The following is an 18,719-nucleotide window of genomic DNA, read 5'->3' as shown; positions in this document are numbered from 1 at the left end:
CACAGAGAGATGACCAACCCCTATTCCAGAAGTGGGCCACTGTGGCCACAGTCTCCTCTTTAATTAACAGGCAACCTGGGGCAGCCCAGAGAAGAGTTCTATAAAAAGTGAATACCACAAAGTTGGCATGGCACCTCTGTGAACGTGCTTGGGGGTGTGGGCGCGGTGGTCAGGCAGGCTCGTGTCCAGTGATGGCAAAGCCTGGCGGGGGGCCCTGGCTTCGCTCACGGATGTGGTCCAGGAGCAGGTCGGCAGCTCGCTCCAGCAATGGAGGCAGCAGCTCCTGTTCAGCGGCGGAGAAACAGCCCAGCACGTGGGCCTGCACCATGTCAGGGTGTGACGGGCGCCCGATGCCCACCCGCAGCCTCGGCATTGCCTGTGGGGTCAGAGGGGTCCAGAGAGCTTTGATAAGAAGAGTCGGTGGCCCCATGCTGGCCCACCAGACCCAGTGCAGGACAGAGGACAGAGGGGTGGACTCACACTGGAGTTGAGACAGGCAATGCAGGAACGGACTCCGTTGTGGCCCCTTCAAAGGGATATAGAAGGGGCAATTAGTGCTTCCCTGGATCAGCAACCTTCACCCCTCCCAGCCCTGGCTGGGGTCTGAGCACCCCTATTCCCTGTCAAGACGGGGATTGGCACTGGTACCCCACTTGCAACTGGCGGGCTCCCCCCAGCCCACTCTGACCTGCTGAGGCCTCACCTGGAGCTTCCCCCAAGCTTCAGAGCCAGTTTCCCCAGGGGCTTGTCCAGTTCATCGTGCACCAGGTACACCTCCTCAGCAGTCAGCCCAAACAGCTCGGCTGCGCGCAGACAACAGGGGCCCTGGTTACCGTCCATCAGCCCACAGGGGTGGTCCCGATTCACAGCTCTCACGCGGCGGGACCGCAGTTAACCCCAGTTCACATATAAAGCACCTGAGAGTCCCACAAGTACCCCAAGCCACATGCAGCAGCTGAAGCTCAACAGGCACCGGGAGGGGAACAGATCCGCCGCCGCCCAGAACCCCTCCTCTGGCCTCTGCGCCCCACCTCACCCCGGCCGGCCGCCTCGGATGCCCTCAACTCACCCGCCCGGGCCACGCTGCGCCCGTTGAGGTTCATGAGGCGCCGCGGCCGAAGCAGGACGAGCTGGGCATCCCCGAGCGAGGCCAGGGCGAGGTCGGCGGCGCAGTGCCGGTCGCGCGCCCAGCCGTCCGCCACTCCCAGCCGCTGCGCCAGCTGCCCCAGCACCGCCAAGCCCACGCTGTGCCGCGTGCGGGGCAGTCCAGGGTTCCCCAGGCCGGCCACCTGCGGGCGGCACCCGGCAAACTGAGGCCCGACCTCTCCCACCACCCTCCGCCTCACAGCGCCCCCTAGAACCCAAACCAGAGAAAGGAAAATGGGAGGGGAGGGTAGAGTGGGAAAGGGGCGCGAAGGGGGCCCAGAACCCCCGGAGACTCCGGAAGTCGGAGGGCCCCGCCAGAGAGCGGTCAGGGCAGTGTTCCCGGGAGTTTAGGGCCCGTCAGAATACTGGACCCATTTTCCAGATAAGAAAATCGAGACAAGGAATTTAGGGAATGTTGTCTGGAGACAATGGCAGAACAGGAGCTAGTTAGGGCCCAGGAGCCCCTACGCCGCCGCCCCGCACGCCACTCACCAGCCACCGCTTCCCCGGGGGCCGGGGTTCCAAAACGCCCAGGCTCAAGGACCGCCTCATGGCCCGCCTCAGCCCCAGCGTCGCTCTTCCGCGCCGAGAGCCGGCATGCTACCCTTATTCACGTCCTCGGCCCCGCCCCCTGACGTCCTCAGCCCTCGACCAATCGCGGTGGCCAACTGTCCCCAGCGCCCAATCCCGGGCGAGCCTCGGGCCTGCGGGCTCCTGAGGAGCGGAAGTGGCGGGGCGGTGGCCTTGACTGGCGCCTCAGCTGGTGCCGCGGCGCCGCCTCGCCGCGTTCCTGTGGGGTTTACTGTGAACTCGCGGAGCCCTTGTATGACCTCCGGGTCGGGAGGAGGGAGCCTTGTTGTGGCCCCTGCTGTGGTCCTGCCTCGCTGCGGACACCTGACGAGTCGTCTCCCTGACGCAGCCTCAGCCTCCCCGGCGGATAAATCCGCTAATCTCCTTGCGGCTCTAACAAGCCTCGGGTCCCGGCGGCGTGGGCTGAGGGGGCGGAGCCTGGGGGCGTCCTGGAGGTGGTTCCTAGCAACGTGGGGAGTGAGCCTCCGGAGGCTCTCGCGGACCGGAGTACATGACAAACTCCGCAGAGGTGCGGGGAGGGTCGGGAGAGAAGAGGCCGAGGCCGAGTTCGCAGGAGAGGTTTTAAGTACAGGAGAGGCAGCCTAAGTTGTGCAATTCAGGAAAGCCCTTGGCCGCAGTGCCGAGAAGTGAGGCCTTGAGACGTGTGAGCCGTTCGGGAGGTCGGAGAGTTGGCCGGAGCTGGCGTCCCGGCAGAGAGGGCCGTGGCCCAGACGAGAGGATGAGAGAAGAGAAGGGATCTACGATCTTTAGGAAGAGGGACAGTCAAGACAGGAGGACTGATAGGGCGTAGGTGACTGGCTGAAAAGGTGGACTCACCAGGGTGGGGAAGCCTGGGGCAGAAGTCAGGTGAGGTGTTCAATTTGCCCTGCTGGGCGTGAGGGTCCCACAGGATGTGCAAAGGGCTGCAGGACCTCCTGGGCCTGAGCTGGAGACATTAGAGTTTTGGGGTGTTTGGGGAGTTTGGGAGCTAGAGGTGGAGCTAAGGGCGACCAGAAGGAGAGCAGAGTGCAGTGTAAGAACTCTGGCCCCTGACCTTGACCACAGGAGAGGGAGAGAGGCAGGATTGGAGAGAAGTTGGAACATCCCTAAGGGGAATGGGACAGGGACTGCCACCAGTAACCACATTGTGCCTCCTGTCAGCCCTGGTTCATCCTGTAAGACACCTGAGGAGTGTGCAAGAGGGGCGGGGTCATCTCTGAGGCCTGCCTCAGCTTGCTGTCCCTTGGTTCTAGGATGCTCTGGAGCTTGACCCGGCTCCGTCAAAGCCCATCTCAAAGCCATGGGTGTTTCCAGTTCCAAAGGGAGCCCTACAGCGGATCTTTGGGAGCAGCCAGGTGTTCCAGAACTTGGATGTTGTAAAACCGAAGATCAGGGGATTAACAGTGCCCCTCAAAGTCAGGGAGTAGTGAGTGACTGGATTACCTTGTTCCCGGGTCCCAGGTTCCTGTCCTGCACAGCCAATGGCGTGCCCTACTGCCTTGGGTCAGTCACTCTCCCTCTCTGGGCTTCAGTGAATTCAACTGTATAATAGGGCTCTTCCACCTCCGCGTATGCAGGGCTGCTGGATGAGACCCAAGACTACCAGGCTCCTCTCCCTAGGTCTCTGTCTACCGGCCCCACCCTGTCTCTCCACCTACCTCCCCCCTCCTCCCAACCCGCTCCAGTGGCCACAGCTGTACGCCCTGGCTGGTCAAAGCCAGCACCAGCCCCTCTGCCTGTACCCCCCGTCCCCCACAGCTACCACCAAGGCCTGCAGTGCTTGGAGAAAGAGGACTGGGAGATGGCTGTGCTCTTCTTTTCCCGTGCCCTCCACCTGGACTCTGAGCTGGTGAGGGGGTGGGTACGGGCGGTTGCTGACACTTTTGCGCTCACTATCCTGCCTGCCAGGCTCCTCCTCTTGGGGCCACCAAGTCCCTTCTGGTCATTGAGCATCAGCCCTCAGCAGACAGTGGAGAAGGGACAGTAGCCTGGGTCCCCTCTTCCTCAGGTAGACTTCTACGCTTTACGAGCTGAGGCCTACATCCAGCTCTGTGACTTCTCCTCGGCCGCCCAGAACCTGCGAAGGGCCTGCTCCTTCCAGCCGGAGAACACCAAGTACCTGGAGCGGCTTACCTTGGTCCTTTACCTGCAGGTGCCTGGAGCTGCTGCAGGCCTACCCATGGTGCCGGCCCCACACCCAAGCTCTTCTTGGCTCTTCCTCCAGCTGTGGGGGGTTTTCCTTGCTCCTGGGACCAGCTCTGTCTCTCTAGCGACCTTCTTGTCCCCGTGTCTGCATCTGCACCTCCTGCCCCTCTCATGACCTCTCCCACCTCCACAGGTGGTTTACCACCAGGGCTGGATCAAGTTCTGCAGCATTGCCCAATAGAACTTTCTGCAGTGATGATAGTGGTCTGCTCGGCACTGTCCAATCTGGTAGCCGTCAGCCACGTGGAAATGCTGAGCCCTTGAAATGTAGTAAGTGTGAGTGAGGAACTGATTTTTAATGTTATTTAATTAATTTAAATTTGTACAGCCACGTGAAGTGAGTGGCTGCTGTGCTGGACCCCACAAACCTAGCATCTAGAGAACCTAAGCACTAAAAAGGCAACAGCATCCCTGTTTTACAAGTCAGAATAAAAATATCAATCCACGAAATACCAACAAAGCCCAAAGTTTTCTGTTTCTCTACATTCCTGTTTCTATATTGCCATCTTGCCAACTATAGAATTCTGTCTCTGCTGTCTCTCCCTTGCTCTGTATCTCTCTCCATCTCTGTCACCTTCTCTCCATCTCTCTATCTCTCTCTGTCTCTGTGTCTCTGTCCCCTGAAGTTTCTCCCAGATCTAAAGGGCTGTGTCCCTGGCTCTTGTCTCTCTCCCTTCCCGTCCCAGTGGGCGCCCCCTGTAGCTAGTGGGTGCTGCTGGGCCAGAGTCACAAGCAGAAGGGACTATCCCCTGTGTCCCCAGGGCCAGTGCCTGTTTGAGCAATGTGCCTTCCAGGAAGCTCTGAGAGTCTTCTCACAAGCCTCTGCACTCCAGCCGGGGAAAGCCAGCTTCCGTTACCGATGGTAAGTGCCAGGTGCAGCCATGTTCTCCCTGCAGCCTCTTCCTGCCCCTCTTGCCCGGCAGACACTAGAGTGTCTTTGCCCTCTGTCCTCAGCATGGCCTGTCTCCTGGCCCTCGAACAGTATCAGGACTGCCTCTCACTCGTCACCAAAGAGGTGAAGCTTGGTACAACCAATGCGGATGTCTTCATCCTCCGAGCCAGGCTCTACAACTTCTTCCAGAAGGTAGAGCAGGGAGGGTGGGGCAGGGGTGGCCCTCCCCCTGTGTGGGTGCCCCCAGCATACCCTGAGATTAGCATACCCTGAGATTACCCCAGCTGCCCGCGTGGTGGGGACCTTTGCTGACCACCCAGCATAGTTGTCTGGCTACCACTCAGCTCTCGCTCTGTGTCAGGCCTGTGTCGGCTCCCAGAAGCCACAAGGTGAGAAACCTGTGCCATCCCTGTCCTTGTGGAAGTTAGAGCCCAAGGGCGACACCCTTAAGCAGGTAATTGCACAGAGAATGATTTCACAGTGTGGGAAGCAGCACAGGGTAGGAGCACCCAAGGATCCTTTAGATAAGGTGGCCTTCTTCCTCTTTCCTGTCTCTCCTTGTTTGCCTCACTGTCCAGGCTTAGAGCCAGGCAGTACAGGGAACAGCTTGGGGACAAGGGAGACTTGGGGTCACCAGAGAGAAGGGACTGCAGGTATGAGAGGACATCAGCCAGGGTTTGGGGAACCTGGGAGGCCCCTGACTTCTTCTTGGGGGCAGCAGAAGCCTCAAAAGGGTGCCCCATGGGGGCAGTGCGATTTAGAAAGATCCTTTGGCTACCAGGGAGAGTCTGGCTGGAGGGACAAGTCTGGAGGCCAGGAGCCTGATGCCGTCCAGCCAGAGAGGAGGCCAGAGGCAAGGATGGCCCTGAGGGTGGCCAGAAAGGGGCCAGTCCCACAGTCCTTTGGGAGTCAGGAGCAAAGACAGATCGGGGAGGGCAGGGAAAGGGAGGGATCCAGAACAATGGTTGGTGTTCGGGCTTGGCCTGGTGCACGGGAGCTGGGAAACTCTGGGGGACCAAGAGGTAAGCAGGTTCACATCAGTCACCAGGTGGTGTATCCTGGGGGTGGCTGGAAACCTGACCCTCCCTATGCTGGGGGCTGGGCTTCTGGGCCCCCACAGTGAGTCAGTGACAGGCTCTCCCTCCAAGGCAGGAGACTAGTAATTATTGATAATTGTTGACTGTGGGAGTTCGGCCCCTCCTGTCACCTCAGCCCCTGTAATGCACAGGCACGTTCTAAGCACTTGACTCACACTTGTCTTTAAGACTTGAGGTAATGGTTTGAGTAGATACAACCCATTGTCCTCTTTTCACAAGGAGGAGACGGATCCAGAGGGCCTGGGTGACTTGCCCAAGGTCACACAACCAGTTCTCTGTGGTACCACCCTTGAACCCACCTACTCCAAAGCCAGGTCTCTGTGGTACCACCCTTGAACCCACCTACTCCAAAGCCCTGTCCTGAGCCTCTGCCATCTTCCCCCTCCTGACTTCGACCCACAACTGGTGTCCACACTCTTTGTCCTGTTCGCCATCCAACCCATTACCCTACATGACACAGGATGCTTGGTAAAACTGTTGGTTGACTGACTGACAGACTTGCTCACCCAGTGGAAGCTATTTGCCTGGGGATGTTTTCTGTTCAGGCCCAGGCCTGCATCTACTGTCAGAATTGTCTTGGGCTTAAAGGCCAGGGTAGTTGGGGAAGGGCATGTGCTTGGGATGATAGGGAGGATGTGACAGTCACTGTCAGAAGGACTCACCCTTCCCCCACCTTGAGGGACCTTGCAAGAAGTCCTCGGAGGAGGAGGCAGCTGCAACACCATTCTCCAGCAGAAACCATCCAGGCTGACCTGGCTCTCCTGAGGTCACATCTGTAAAGGGACCGGCAAAGATGGGGGCTGGGATAGGATTTTCCCATAAGGTTCCCCGCTGCTTTCATGAGGCGAAAAGGTGGCACAGCAGTGCAGGGACATCGAGGGTGGGTGACATGGTCTGGAGGTGTGCCTCTCCGCGGGACAGGGCAGAGCTCTGCTTAGCCTGCCACCCTGATGCCATCCCTGGGCCCCTGCAGCCCGGCCTCTGCTATCAAGACCTGCACAGTGCCTTACTGTTGGACCCCAAGCACCCACAAGCCAAGGCGCTGCTCCAGATGATGGTGGACCAAGCCCAGCAGGCGCGTCAGGATGCCGGGATCCTGGCCGTGCAGGGCAAGCTGCAGCACGCCCTGCAGTGCATCAACTGTGCCATTGAGAACAACCCTCTGGACCCCTGCCTCTTCCTTTTCCGGTACTGTGTGGCCAGGTCCCCACCTTGGGTCCTGCTGTATGGTCTCAGAAGAGCTTCCTGGACCTCAGTTTCCCCAAGTAATCCTTCCCTGCTCCCTATCAGGATCAAAGCCAGGGAGAGGTCTCACCTACTGTTGCCCTTAGAGGAGGGGGCAGGCAGCCACCTTCATTCCCCTGGGAATCCTGGACCCCCAGGGCTACTGAGCATTCACGCTGGGAGGCTCGGTCCAGCTCAGTGAACAAGGCTTGGGTTTAAATCTATGCCTTGCCCCCAGGACTTCTTATGTGATTTGGGGCCATTTAACGTGCTTGAGTCTAGGTTTTCTCATATAAACAGTGGGGCAAAACATCTGTCCCAGGTACAAAAAGGCCTTCATGTAGAGGTTGGCACGCACGTACCTCCTTCCTAAAAAGAAAGATGGAAGCTATTTTGGGGTAAAGCAAAACCACCCATGACCAGCAGGCTAGCCAAATAGTAAATCCCAAGCCAGCCCCACACCCAAGCCAGCGCAAGAAGATAGGACCCTCAGGCCACAACCCAGGTCAGAACGCCCAGAGCGGTCACCTTCCTGGCCGGCCACCAGGAAGTGGGTGGGGGCACCTTGGCCTTCATGGCCGTTCCCCACAGGGGCACCATGTACCGCCGGCTCCAGGAGTTTGATGCCGCCGTGGAGGACCTCCTGAAGGCTCTGGACATGATGAGTGAGAGCCAGGAGCGCGCCGTGCAGCAGGCCCAGCGGCAACTGCTGCTGACCTACAATGACTTCGCTGTGCACTGCTACCTGCAGGGCGCCTACCAGGAGGGCGTGCTGCTGCTCAACAAGGCCCTCAAGGATGAGCAGCAGGAGAAGGGCCTCTACATCAACCGGGGAGGTGAGCAGGGGCTGCCTGCCCCCCAAGGGCCTGGGCTGGGTTGGGGGAGGAGAGCCTCAGGGCCCTGGGGACACACTCTGCAAAGTGTTGCCTTAGACAAACTGGCTACAGTCTCTTCAAAACACTCAGAACTAGGCTGGGAAAAGGTGCCCCGAGGCCTGGAAAACCTTGGCGGGCACCCTCCACCCACCCACAGGAGTGGGAGTTGGGGAGTTCACAGCCACGGGGCTCGGGATTCTCTGGAGGGTGCAGCAGGCTGGGTTGGGGCTCCTGGGCACTGGGGTCTGGGGCACGCTCAGCCCCTGCATCCCTCCCCGGGCCCTAGATTGCTTCTTCCAGCTGGGCAACCTGCTCTTTGCGGAGGCCGACTACCAGCAGGCGCTGGCACTGAGCCCGCAGGATGAGGGCGCCAACCTGCGCATGGGGCTGCTACAGGAGAAGATGGGCTTCTGCGAGCAGAGGGGCAGGTACGTGCTGCGGGCGGTCCCTGGGGCTGGGGGCTGGGGATGGGGCTTGGCACGGAGCTGCCTGTTGGGACCCCTGGGTCCCAGCTAGGTCTCCTAAACAATGGTTTTAGTTTTCAAACTTCCGTGAAAAATTCTTCACTTTTTTTTTCTGAATATCGTTATGGTAATTGCGGTTTATAAAAAAAGAAACTGAAGTGTTGGGTAGTGGATAATTCAGAACCCGAACATTCCTTCTAATACCTGTTTCCCAACACCAGCCCCGCCACGGGTCGGGTAAAGATACCTCCAGATTGTTTCCTATACGTATGTTTTTTTGTTTTTGTTTTTTTAAAGATTTGTTTATTTATTTATTTGACAGATCACAAGTAGGCAGAGAGGGGTGGGGGTAGGGATGAGAAGAGAGCCCAATGTGGGGCTCGATCCCAGGACCCTGAGATCATGACCGGGGCTGAAGGCAGAGGCTTTAACCCACTGAGCCACCCAGGCGCCCCATTTTCTATACATATGTTAACAATGACTATCATTTTACAAAGGTCAAGTCATGCTAAACTGTTTTTTGACTCTTTTTTTTTTTTTTTTTACTTCCAATGTCATATATAGGACTACCTCATCCTCTTACTATTTGCATAGTATTCCATCCTGTGGAAGTACCACAATTCATTTCTGTAGACAACCCTCTACTGATGACTAATTGGGCTGTTTTCTGTTATTACAATATAACGAGCATGCAGGACATACATTTCCATGCATTATACTAGTAATCCCGTAGTTCGATTGCAGGAGCTAAACTGTTGTTAAAGGGTATGAACAGGGGCGCCTGGGTGGCTCAGTGGGTTAAGCCTCTGCCTTTGGCTTGGATTGGGCTCTCTGCTCAGTAGGGAGCCTGCTTCCCTTCCTCTCTCAGCCTGACTTGACTTTTGTAAAATGTTAGTAATTGTTAACATATGTATAGAAAATGGGGCACCTGGGTGGCTCAGTGGGTTAAAGCCTCTGCCTTCAGCCCGGGTCATGATCTCAGGGCCCTGGGATCAAGCCCTGCATTGGGCTCTCTGCTCATCCCTACCCCCACCTTTCTCTGTCTGCCTCTCTGCCTACTTGTGATCGCTGTCTGTCAAATAAATAAATAATTTTTTTTTTTTAAAAAGAGGTTTGAACATTTAACATTTTAAAACATAATAATATCCAGGGGCGCCTAGCTGGCTCAGTCAGTAGAGCATGCGGCTCTTGATCTCAGCCGTGAGTTCAAACTGCACACTGGGCTTAGAACCCACTTAAATAAATAAAATCTTTAAAAAATAATAAATTGTTCATTAAAACTTGCTGTTGCAGGAGTTCTATGTAGGCTAGGAAACTGAGCTGATTGTCTGCCTTCTATGCGAAAATGTATTTCCCCTATGTATTGCATTCCTTTGTGATGATTTTGCTGCTCAGTAATTTGGAATTGAATTGTAGTCAAATTAATTTTCTCATTTTTAGCTGCTGGGTTTGTGAGATTCTTGAAAGGTCCTCTTTACTCTATAATATTAAAAACGTTCACTTTTATTGGGGTCTTGTACTAATGTAAGCGTTGGGGCCCTGAAGAGTATAGCTGTCAGAGGAAGAGCAGAGGGGCATGGCGGAGGTGGGGTAGCAGAGACTGGCCTGATACCCCCGAACTCCCCAGGGGGTCCCAGGAGCTGCCATTTCCCTCCCTGGGGCCCAGCACACAGCAGCTTGGGGCCCACTGTGTCCCGCAGGCAGTTCCATAAGGCGGAGAGCCACTTCTCCATGGCCATCCAGCACAACCCCCAGAAGGCCCAGTACTACCTGTACCGTGCCAGGAGCCGGCAGCTCCTGCAGAACATTTTGGGGGCCCGCCTGGATGTTGCCACCGTCCTGCTTCTCAACCCCAAGCAACCCAAGGTAGGTTCTTGCTGGGCCAGAAGGACGGGCTCCAGAGAAGTCTGGTTTCCTAGCAAAACTACGAGCTGCTGACGCCAGGCAGTTAACCATGCCAGGTTCCAGCTACTTCCAGTGTTGCTCGGTTTACCCCTCTTCAGCACCCCAGGAGACGGCTAACATCCCCCCCACCCATTTGCAGCTGAAGAGGGTAGGGCTCAAAGAAGTCCATACCCTTGCTCCAGGGCACAGGCTTCGAGGTCAGCCCCTCAGGTGTCCAAGCGCCCTCTCCCTGGTGGGCCTCTTCACAGGCTCCTCCTGGTTCTGGGGAGGTGGTCTGGTCCTCAAAAGTCAGATATTAGTAAACCCTTCCCACCTCCGCCCTGAGAAGGGCCCTGCGAGGGCAGGACAGCAACACACCGTCTGTTCCTGCCCTGGTCCACACCCGCCTCCTCCTGGCAGCTGCTCACCCTGATGGCCAGCCTCTTCCCGGGCATGTCAGTGGATGACGTGCTCTGCAGCCAGGTGGCCCACCTGGCCAGGCTGCAGTTGGATCGGTTGTTGGAGAGAAGCCGCCTGCAGGCTGGCATCCCGCAAGGCATCGTGGGGCAAGTTCCGCAAGTGGGGGCCACGGGCCGGGAGTGGGAAATGGCTGGGTTTCAAGGCTCCTCCTGCCCCTGCTGCCTCCTCAGGGCCACTCTCCGGAGCCCGGGGAGGGTGGGCTGAGCCGGGGGGCTCACCCAGCACTCTGGGGCCGTGGCTCAGCAGGCAGCTCAGGGAGCGGGAACTAGAGCGCCAGAAGGCACGGACCCTGCAGTTCTGGTGGAAGCCTTTGTTTGGGATCTCTGAAGAGCTCGAGGCCGCTCCCCAGACCCTGACAGGAGCGCCAGCAGGTGCAAAGGCAGCGAAGGCCCTCCATGAGGAGAAAGAGGTGAGTGGGCTATACGCACCGGGCCTACAGCGCTAGAGGTCTGGTGTCGGGCGTAGCCCACCCGAGCCAGGGCTGAGGGAGGCAGAGTGGCTGGAGGCTGGCATCCGGGCCTGGTTTTGCCACCACTTGGCTGTGTGCTTGGGCTGGGGTCTTTCTGCTGTGAGTTAGGGATGCTACCCATAAGGGGTACCCTTGAGGGAGGGCACAGGGATGTGGGCCCCTTATGGAGAGGCCTCCCCAAACCTTGCCACACTCACCTACATAAATTCTGTGTGCACTGGGCATTGGTGCCAGGATTTTATTCTTAAAACTGTCTCTAAGAACTTTTTATTGAATGTCACATAAATACAGAAAAGTACACAAATCATCAGTGATTGAGCTGATGAAATTTTCACAAACTGAGTACACCCATGACACCATTACCTATGAAAGAACACACTCCCAGCTCCCCAGAGCCCCCTCATGCACCCTGCTAGGCCCCGCCCTTAGCCCAGTGCACCCCCAAGGCTGTCCTGATCTCTGACGTCACAACTGAACATGCGGGTTCTTCACATCCGTGGACAAGGACGGAGCACCCGCTTGTCTCAGACTCTCTCCGCTAAGCATGTTTGTGGGATGCATCCAAGTTGACTGCTCGTTCTCATCGCTGGTCGAGAATTCCATCCTACAAAAGTCCCACAGTCTGTCCACTCAGCAGCTGACGGACAGCAAGTACCTTTGTGTTCAAAGAAAACTTTAGGAAAATGAAGTGGATGGGAGACCAACATCCCTTGCCGTAAATGGAAGAGGCTAGCCCTCGAGTTCTCTAGTTCACACCGGAACACAAAAGTCTAAGACAGCGTGGGCTGAGGTCACTGTGAGCTCCCTCCCTCGGGGAGATGTGGAGGCGGCGCTGCCTGCTGGTTGCTGGGGCTCTGCCTGCCCACTCCCCGCACCCACACATCCCTCGCCTGCGGGCGTGAGTGGGCCAGAGGCGGCAGCCAGGAGCCCGGCTGTGGAGTCCCACAGGCCTGGACTCAAGCTCTGCTCCTCTGCTTCTTAGCTCAGTGTTGTTGCATGCAGGCTGCTTAGGCTCCTGGAGTCTTGGTTCCTGGTCCAGGAAATGGTAAAAGCAGTAGTTCCCTCCCAGATATGTGGGAGGATGAAATGGGATAGGATGGTAAGCACAGAAAGCTCAGTTCTTCACTAGCCATTCCCCAGGGTACGGCACTCTATAGTTCATAGAGGACTGTAATTTGCATTTTGCAGACGGCAGAACTGAGACCCGAGCAGCCTCTCGAATGCTGCTGAAATTTCTCACAGTGCCCTGCCAGTTTAGTGTGACCACTCCCCTTCCTGTCCAGTCTTCACCTCTCCTCCTGCTGCCCAGCCCCAGCGGGGCCCCCTGAAGAGCTCTAAGCTGCCAGCCTTCCTTCCAGAGCTGAGCGGCTGGCCCAGGGGGCCTCCCACAGCCAGCAACTTCCCCACCTTTCTTCTGCCCTAGCAGGAGCCTGCAGCCAGCAGGGTGAGGTCCCTGTCCGAAAGCTACCTCGACCAGACCTCTTCAGGCTCCATCTTCGGCTGTAAGTCCCCAGTGCTCCCACCAGGCCCAAGTATGCCAAAGCAGCAGGGAAGGCCAAGGTCAGGGGTCAGAGACTCCTTGGCTTGCATGTGCATTCGGGCTCTGCTACTTCTAGTTCTGTGACTATAGAGAGGAGGAAGTATCCTGACTTTGAAGGGGGCATGGTGAGCCCTCAGTGCCTCCCCCGCATATCTCACAGCCCTGGCCCACCTGCAGGGCTCGGGTTGCCAGAGGAATGCTGGGCTGGCTTCATCTGACAGGCCTGCCCCTAGGCCACACAAGGCCTCTGGGATAGAGGTAAGGGTGAGGCCTACACCTCCTTTTCCTAGAGCTGTTTGGGAAGGGCAGCCTAACGGATGCTCTTGGCATGTCCCTCCCAGTCAGGACCATGTCCGCCTCAGAGACGTCTACTATTTGCAAGGAATACAGGAGCACCTCAGCCACTGCTGTGACATCCTCCGACTCCTCACTGCTGAAGACTCAATCCTCAGACCTCTTGGAGAACAGGGAACACCTAAGCTTGAGCAACAGCCCCAGAAATACCAAGGTCACCCCAGGCCAGAGCCAGGGCCCCAGCAGGACCAAAGTCACCCAGAGCCAGAGCCAGAGACCCAGCAAGACAGAGTCCACCCAGGGCCAGAGCCGGAGGCCCAGCAAGACCAAAGCTACCCAGGGCCACAGCCAGAGGCCCAGCAAGACAGAGGCCATCCAGGACAAGAGCCAGAGCCCCAGCAAAATAGAGGTTGCCCAGGGCCAGAGCCAGAGCCCCAGCAGGACCAAAGTCACCCAGGGCCAGAGCAGGAGCCCCAGTAGGACCAAGGCAGCCCAGGGCCAGAGCCGGAGGCCCAGCAGGATAAAGGCTGCCAAGGGCCAGGGTCGGAGCTCCACAGGGACAAAGGTCACACAGGGCCAGAGCCAGAGTTCCAGCCAGACTGAAGCCACCCGAAGCCCAAGACAAAAACCTAACAAGACCAAGGCCACTCAGGGCCCAAGGCAGAGGCTTAGGAAGATCAAGCCTGCCCATGGCCGGAGTGGGGGACTGATCCGAAGTTCTAGCAGGACCAAGGATTTCTATGATCCAAGTTGGAGCCCCAGCCACGCTGAGGCCACTTGGGACCAATACCAAAGGTCCAGCAAGACCACGGCTGCACAGAGCTGGAGCCAGAACACAAGCCCAGGTTACAGCAAGACCGAGGACACCAGGGGACTGAGCCCAACTCTCAGAAAACCCCAGATCAGAGGGCCTGAGCCAGAACCCCAGAAAAATCAAGACTGGCCCTAGCAGTGACACGGATCTCTGAAAGGGCCATTCAGCTCCCTCGCTTGTTGCTGGGTATGGGAGGGATTCTAACCCCTGTACATACTCACTGGCACCCAGCAAAAGGGCCTCCTTCCAGAGCAATTAGATACCTCAGTCAACAGTCCTCTGGTCCCATGGTTAAGTTTATTGTGTTTGTTCTCTTATAAAATTAAAAACTTTAAAAACCAGGCCCAAGTGGCAGCTTGAGTCCCTCTGTTCATGAAGACTGAGAAGTCTCAGCCTGGCTTTACAGTACTGGGACACAGTGTGTGCAATGGAGGGTTGAGACGACGGCACCAGAGCACGCGGCCAAGAGTAACAGGCCGCAGAGGGAGAGAGCAGCCAGGAGCCACAGTCCCTGAGTTACAATTCACATCTTGAGAAGGCTTAGGCTGGAGGGTAAGGGCAAGGTCAAGTCTCACGGAAGTTCTGGGGTCACCAGTGGTTTCTCTAGGGAAGGAAGCAAAGGCCAAGAGGCCCTGAGACCAGTTAAGACGGCAGGGCCCTCAGTCCCATGGCCTAGCCAGCACGCCTCCTCATCTTCACTTTGGGCTCCGGGTCTCATTCTCCAGGAGGCTCAGGAAAAGGGTCCCCACTGCAGAGGCCGCAGGGCTTTCCTGCACGGCCTGGCCCAGGCGAGGAGAGGCAAGGACGCCACCTGGAGAGTCAGAGGAAGAAGGCAATTCTGGAGGCCACGGTCTTGCAGCCGTTGGAGGAAAAGAGCTGTTCTTCCTCGGGGAAGAAGGTGGTGCTGTCCAGCACAGCCTGGACGACCTCCTCCCTTGGCTCCAGGCCCAGCTGGGCCAGCTCGTTGAGCACGCAGTGCCGCACGTGGTGCCGCTGCAATGGTAGGAAGGGCACCAGGACGTCCAAGAGATGCTCTTCCACGATGCCTGAGCGCCAGAAGCCATCTGTAGGAAGGGGCAATGTGGGAAGGGTCTGTGGCGGGCTCAGGGAGGCCACATGACAGCCAGGAGCGCCAAAGCCTGGCTGAGAAGTACCCGGTCCGTGGGCAACGGATCAGACCCTGGGAGAACTTGGCCCAGCCTGGTGGACCTGGGTGTGAAGCCTCGGCCTGTTGAGGTTACCCCAGGGGTGCAGGAAGGGGGCCTCCCGAGCCGAACTCACGGTGCGGGTTGTCCAGCACAGCCTGGGAGATGACGGGCTCCAGCTCCTGCAGGCGGATCTCCTCCCGGTCCCGGCGGCTGCGCCACGCCTCCAGGGCCACCTGGTTGATCTGCTCGCCACCAGTGTTGCTGAAACCATGGGGTACGCGGGCCACGGCTCAGACCATGGGGGCCAGGATTTGTCCCTTGCTTCCCATGTGCCACTCAACACGACCTGAGCCTGGGCACCCAGCTCAGTACCAGCAGGAGCCAAACCCGCTGAAAACACACCATAGGAACCACTTCCCCTCTCCAGAGCCCATGTCTAAAACCATGATGCCTGGAAATTCACCTATATGTGTCATGCACTTTAAAGTTTACAAAACACTTTTGGGTCCCTTAACTGACTTTCTCACCCCTGGCCTCTAGGAGGACAGTGGGGGATTAATCTTGGCCCTGCTGTGCAGAAGAGGAGATGGGAGTTCAGAGACTGAACTGCCCAAGGAAAATTTGCCCAAGGAAACACAGATAGAGGTGGGACTAGAATTCTAGTCCGATTTTCCCCAGGTCTGTGTCCCCCTGGCCACGAAAGAGGGAAAAATCCTTCCACAAAGAAACAGTGAGGATCCCAAAGACTGAGCCCAGATTGGGCTTTGAGAATGTCAAAATTTGAGCAACAGTATCACAGCCAGTGGGAGGGGCTTTGGGAAGGCCCAACTGGGCCCAGGCAGAAAGATATTCTGGTGTGGGACCACCAACCAAGACTGGATAGCTAAGACCTTGGACAAATGTCCCTGCGCCATGCTGCTGTAAAGCTGGGCCCACCTGATGAAGATGAAGATGGCTTTGCGATAGTTGGTCCCAAACACAACCCAGGAGGAGCCCAGGAAGGGTAGCAGGACCTCCATCAGGCCTGGGGCCAGCTTGTCCATCTCGTCAAAGAGGAAGAGGGAGCGGCTGCAGGCTGTGAGGTTCCCCTGGACCCAGCTCTTAAGATCTTTCTGCAGGGGAGAGGCAGGAGTTTGAGGGCACCTAGAGATACTCCTCTCACCTGAGACTTCTTCCCAAGGCAAGAACTAATCCCTTTCCCAGGAAGGTATGGTCTCCCAGAGAGAACTAATCCCTTCATGGGGCTGGTGGCAAAACTGTGGCCCCAAGGGGTCAGAGACTTGTTCCAGCTCACACACAGCAAGTCAGCAAGCTCACAGAGACTCAAACCCAGGCCTCACATCTGCCCGCTCAGGATTCCTTCTCTGACACCTCCTACTTCCCATAAAAGAGGAAGCTTCCCTTCTGCTCCCTGAACCTTTTCAATAATGTTGACACCTGAAACAGACCAGCCTGGAAAGAACCCTGCAATTGACAAGGAGAGTAGTAGTAAGAGGTACTATTTACTGAATGCTTACTCTGAGCCTCAAATTGGGACTATGCTTTCCAGAAAGATAACAATGCAGACTGGCAAGTAATACCTGCGACTATACAATCCCATGTCCCTTGTCCATCTCGAGTTCTGTTTACAATGGGTCCTGGGGGCTGTGTGGCCTGAAGTGAGTGACCCCCACACCCTCCCGAGACTTGACTCATTCACTTCCTAAGGTCTGGCACCCCCACATGCAGGTGAATGGTGGTCCAGGATGCCACCAGCCTACCTTGTAACGCTCCATATGGCTGTTGTGGGGGAAGTGGATGACGGGGGAAAAGTGATGAACATGGGGGCTGCGGAGGCCACCCCGGAAGAGGTAGTGTGCCAGCAGGGAGCTGACATAGGACTTGCCAGTGCCTGTCCAGCCATGCAGGGAGAGGACCAGTGGCTTGGTAGGGGCTGGGTCCTGCACGAAGGCCTTCAGTGCCTTCACCACCAATGCCCTGGCCAAGTGCTGGCCAGCCAGGTGCTGGGCCAGGTCACACTCCAGACCTAGGGCCACAAGAAGGACAGTATCAGAGCTGAAGACACACGCTTGCCACAGAAGAGGGTGGGGAGGAGTCATGTCTGGTACCTGGTCTAGGGATCCCTGTGTCTCAGACACTTTTGCAAACCGTCTTTGGAAAGGGAGTGAGTGGGGCCTTTGGGGACTCTGGCTGCAGCAGCCACCATCATACCTGCATACCTGACTTGGCTCTGCAGCGCTCCCACCAGCTGGCCCTCTGCACTGTGCTTAGCTCAAAGGGGCTGCTACAAGCTGTCAACAGGTTTGGCCCTAAGACTCCTGCCCATTCCCAAGGCAGGCTTCTCCCCTGATGGCCAGTCCACTGTGGAGGCCCAGTGCTCCCCACAAGGCCCTGCTGTCAAATGCCTCTCTCCATCCTGGCAAGGCTCTGCCTGGACCCCAAACATGCTTTCCCAAACCCTCGCCCCAAGTCCAGTATTCCAGGTTCTCAGTCCCTCAGCGCGGGCCACGCGGAAGTCTGCGGGTCCTGCCCCTCGGTTCTACCCTCCAGGTCAAGCCCGGGGACAAACCCAAAGTCTGAAGGCTCCCCGGTCCCCCGGCCCCTGTGCTCCGGGCACCTACGGCTCCTCACCCTGAAAGTCGGGCTGGAAGTCACATTCGCAGAAGCTGCCGAAGTGGCAATGCAGCGAAGTCAGGTCCCAGGCGGCGGCCGCGGCCGCGGCTGAGACCAACCCCAGCAACCCGAGGAGCGAGCCCCAGGGCCGGCAGCCGCGAGACCCAGCCGCCATGCGGGTGAGGCGGGAACCGAATGTGGGCCAACCGCCCCTGCCTAGGACCACAATTCCCGGCGTGCCTCTCCCGGCGGCAGCCATCTTCCGTAGACTACAACTCCCGGCTCCCCCCGGAAAGTCCCGAGCCAGCGTCTCGTAGCAGGACCGCAAAGTAGCCTCTAGGGGGAGCCCGCGAACCGTCCCAAGCCAGTGGCGCACCGCGTTTCCATGGCGACGGTAACTAGGAGACCATAATAGCGCCGAAAGAATAATAAAGGATTATGACCACAAAGGGTGACGTAACAATTGTAGCAAAAACTTGTGCGGCACCTTAAACCTTGCAAAGCGCTTTTTCCATGCTCCTTTTTTATATGACAAAAGAGCACTCAGTAATAGAGCTTTTCATGAGCACCTACTAGGTGTCATTAGCGTAGGTGCCTTTTATGTCTTACGATAACAGTAACTGCCATACAGAGAAATGGTGAAATTTCAATGAGGTACAGGCACATAAAGTGTTTTGACTCGGAAAGTAATCAATAATGATTATTGGCAATCCATTATGTATGAAACATGGCAATTCCCTACCTAGCAACTACTCTGCCCTAAGTGCTTTACCATCAATACTAAGGAATCGATTTTGTTATTGTCCTTATTTTATTGAGGAGGAAACTGGGATCCAAGGGGTTAAGCTTCTGTCCAAGGCTAGTAAATAATAGAACTGAACCCAAGTCAAGCTGCTGCCAGAGATCTGATGCACTATGTTATCCAGCCTCTCTTGGTCAAAGGATTTAGAAGGCAAAGTATCTGAGACGTTTCATATTCAGTGAACAGGCTCCCCAGGCCTCCA

At 57.0% G+C, this 18,719-nt stretch overlaps 3 protein-coding genes across 6 annotated transcripts; 1 reads left to right on the top strand and 2 right to left on the bottom strand.

The window, feature by feature from the left end:
* Positions 1-23: 23 nt before the first annotated feature.
* On the bottom strand, positions 24-1,836 carry PTRH1 (peptidyl-tRNA hydrolase 1 homolog). Of its 2 annotated transcripts, none has more exons than XM_059410752.1 (5): positions 1,639-1,792; positions 1,070-1,289; positions 704-803; positions 481-526; positions 24-376 (listed from the first exon to the last, which is right to left on the bottom strand). In XM_059410752.1, the coding sequence occupies exons 1-5, from the start codon at positions 1,696-1,698 to the stop codon at positions 170-172; spliced, it is 633 nt and encodes a 210-aa protein (XP_059266735.1). In that variant the 5' UTR covers positions 1,699-1,792; the 3' UTR covers positions 24-169. The 2 variants fall into 2 exon arrangements, with proteins under 2 accessions (XP_059266735.1, XP_059266736.1); XM_059410753.1 differs by having other exon boundaries at positions 312-402; positions 1,639-1,836.
* Positions 1,837-2,147: 311 nt separating this feature from the next.
* TTC16 (tetratricopeptide repeat domain 16) lies at positions 2,148-14,296 on the top strand. The gene is made up of 13 exons (XM_059410754.1): positions 2,148-2,245; positions 2,970-3,142; positions 3,475-3,565; positions 4,683-4,783; positions 4,876-5,005; positions 6,884-7,098; positions 7,726-7,970; positions 8,296-8,437; positions 10,174-10,339; positions 10,778-10,927; positions 11,088-11,246; positions 12,733-12,808; positions 13,188-14,296. The coding sequence occupies exons 1-13, from the start codon at positions 2,228-2,230 to the stop codon at positions 14,087-14,089; spliced, it is 2,568 nt and encodes an 855-aa protein (XP_059266737.1). The 5' UTR covers positions 2,148-2,227; the 3' UTR covers positions 14,090-14,296.
* On the bottom strand, positions 14,233-17,969 carry TOR2A (torsin family 2 member A). 3 transcript variants are annotated; one of them, XM_059410750.1, is made up of 5 exons: positions 17,734-17,969; positions 16,863-17,128; positions 16,039-16,214; positions 15,236-15,363; positions 14,233-14,765 (listed from the first exon to the last, which is right to left on the bottom strand). In XM_059410750.1, exons 1-5 carry the CDS (start codon positions 17,888-17,890, stop codon positions 14,650-14,652), a joined length of 843 nt encoding a protein of 280 aa, XP_059266733.1. In that variant the 5' UTR covers positions 17,891-17,969; the 3' UTR covers positions 14,233-14,649. The 3 variants fall into 3 exon arrangements, with proteins under 3 accessions (XP_059266733.1, XP_059266732.1, XP_059266734.1); XM_059410749.1 differs by having other exon boundaries at positions 14,672-15,018; positions 17,734-17,964; XM_059410751.1 differs by lacking the exon at positions 16,863-17,128 and having other exon boundaries at positions 14,672-15,018; positions 17,734-17,961.
* Positions 17,970-18,719: the final 750 nt, after the last annotated feature.

This window comes from Mustela nigripes, chromosome 9 (assembly GCF_022355385.1).
Source record: "Mustela nigripes isolate SB6536 chromosome 9, MUSNIG.SB6536, whole genome shotgun sequence".
NCBI lineage: Eukaryota > Metazoa > Chordata > Mammalia > Carnivora > Mustelidae > Mustela > Mustela nigripes.
Note: the sequence above shows the minus strand (reverse complement) of the source record. Positions and strands in the feature narration are given on the sequence as shown.

What these genes read in the sequence shown, in the direction of transcription:
- PTRH1 (XM_059410752.1), bottom strand. Translation starts at nt 1,698, where the DNA reads ATGAGGCGGTCCTTGAGCCTGGGCGTTTTGGAACCCCGGCCCCCGGGG. An exon ending in CCCCGGGGAAGCGGTGGCTG is followed by an intron (nt 1,290 to 1,638) that starts GTGAGTGGCGTG and finishes TGCCGCCCGCAG; the next exon opens with GTGGCCGGCCTGGGGAACCC. An exon ending in TTGCCTGTCTCAACTCCAGT is followed by an intron (nt 377 to 480) that starts GTGAGTCCACCC and finishes CTGACCCCACAG; the next exon opens with GCAATGCCGAGGCTGCGGGT.
- TTC16 (XM_059410754.1), top strand. An exon ending in CCCCTCAAAGTCAGGGAGTA is followed by an intron (nt 3,143 to 3,474) that starts GTGAGTGACTGG and finishes CGTCCCCCACAG; the next exon opens with CTACCACCAAGGCCTGCAGT. An exon ending in CCCTGCCTCTTCCTTTTCCG is followed by an intron (nt 7,099 to 7,725) that starts GTACTGTGTGGC and finishes CGTTCCCCACAG; the next exon opens with GGGCACCATGTACCGCCGGC.
- TOR2A (XM_059410749.1), bottom strand. Translation starts at nt 17,890, where the DNA reads ATGGCGGCTGGGTCTCGCGGCTGCCGGCCCTGGGGCTCGCTCCTCGGG. An exon ending in GCCATATGGAGCGTTACAAG is followed by an intron (nt 16,215 to 16,862) that starts GTAGGCTGGTGG and finishes TCTCCCCTGCAG; the next exon opens with AAAGATCTTAAGAGCTGGGT. An exon ending in GCCATCTTCATCTTCATCAG is followed by an intron (nt 15,364 to 16,038) that starts GTGGGCCCAGCT and finishes CCATGGTTTCAG; the next exon opens with CAACACTGGTGGCGAGCAGA.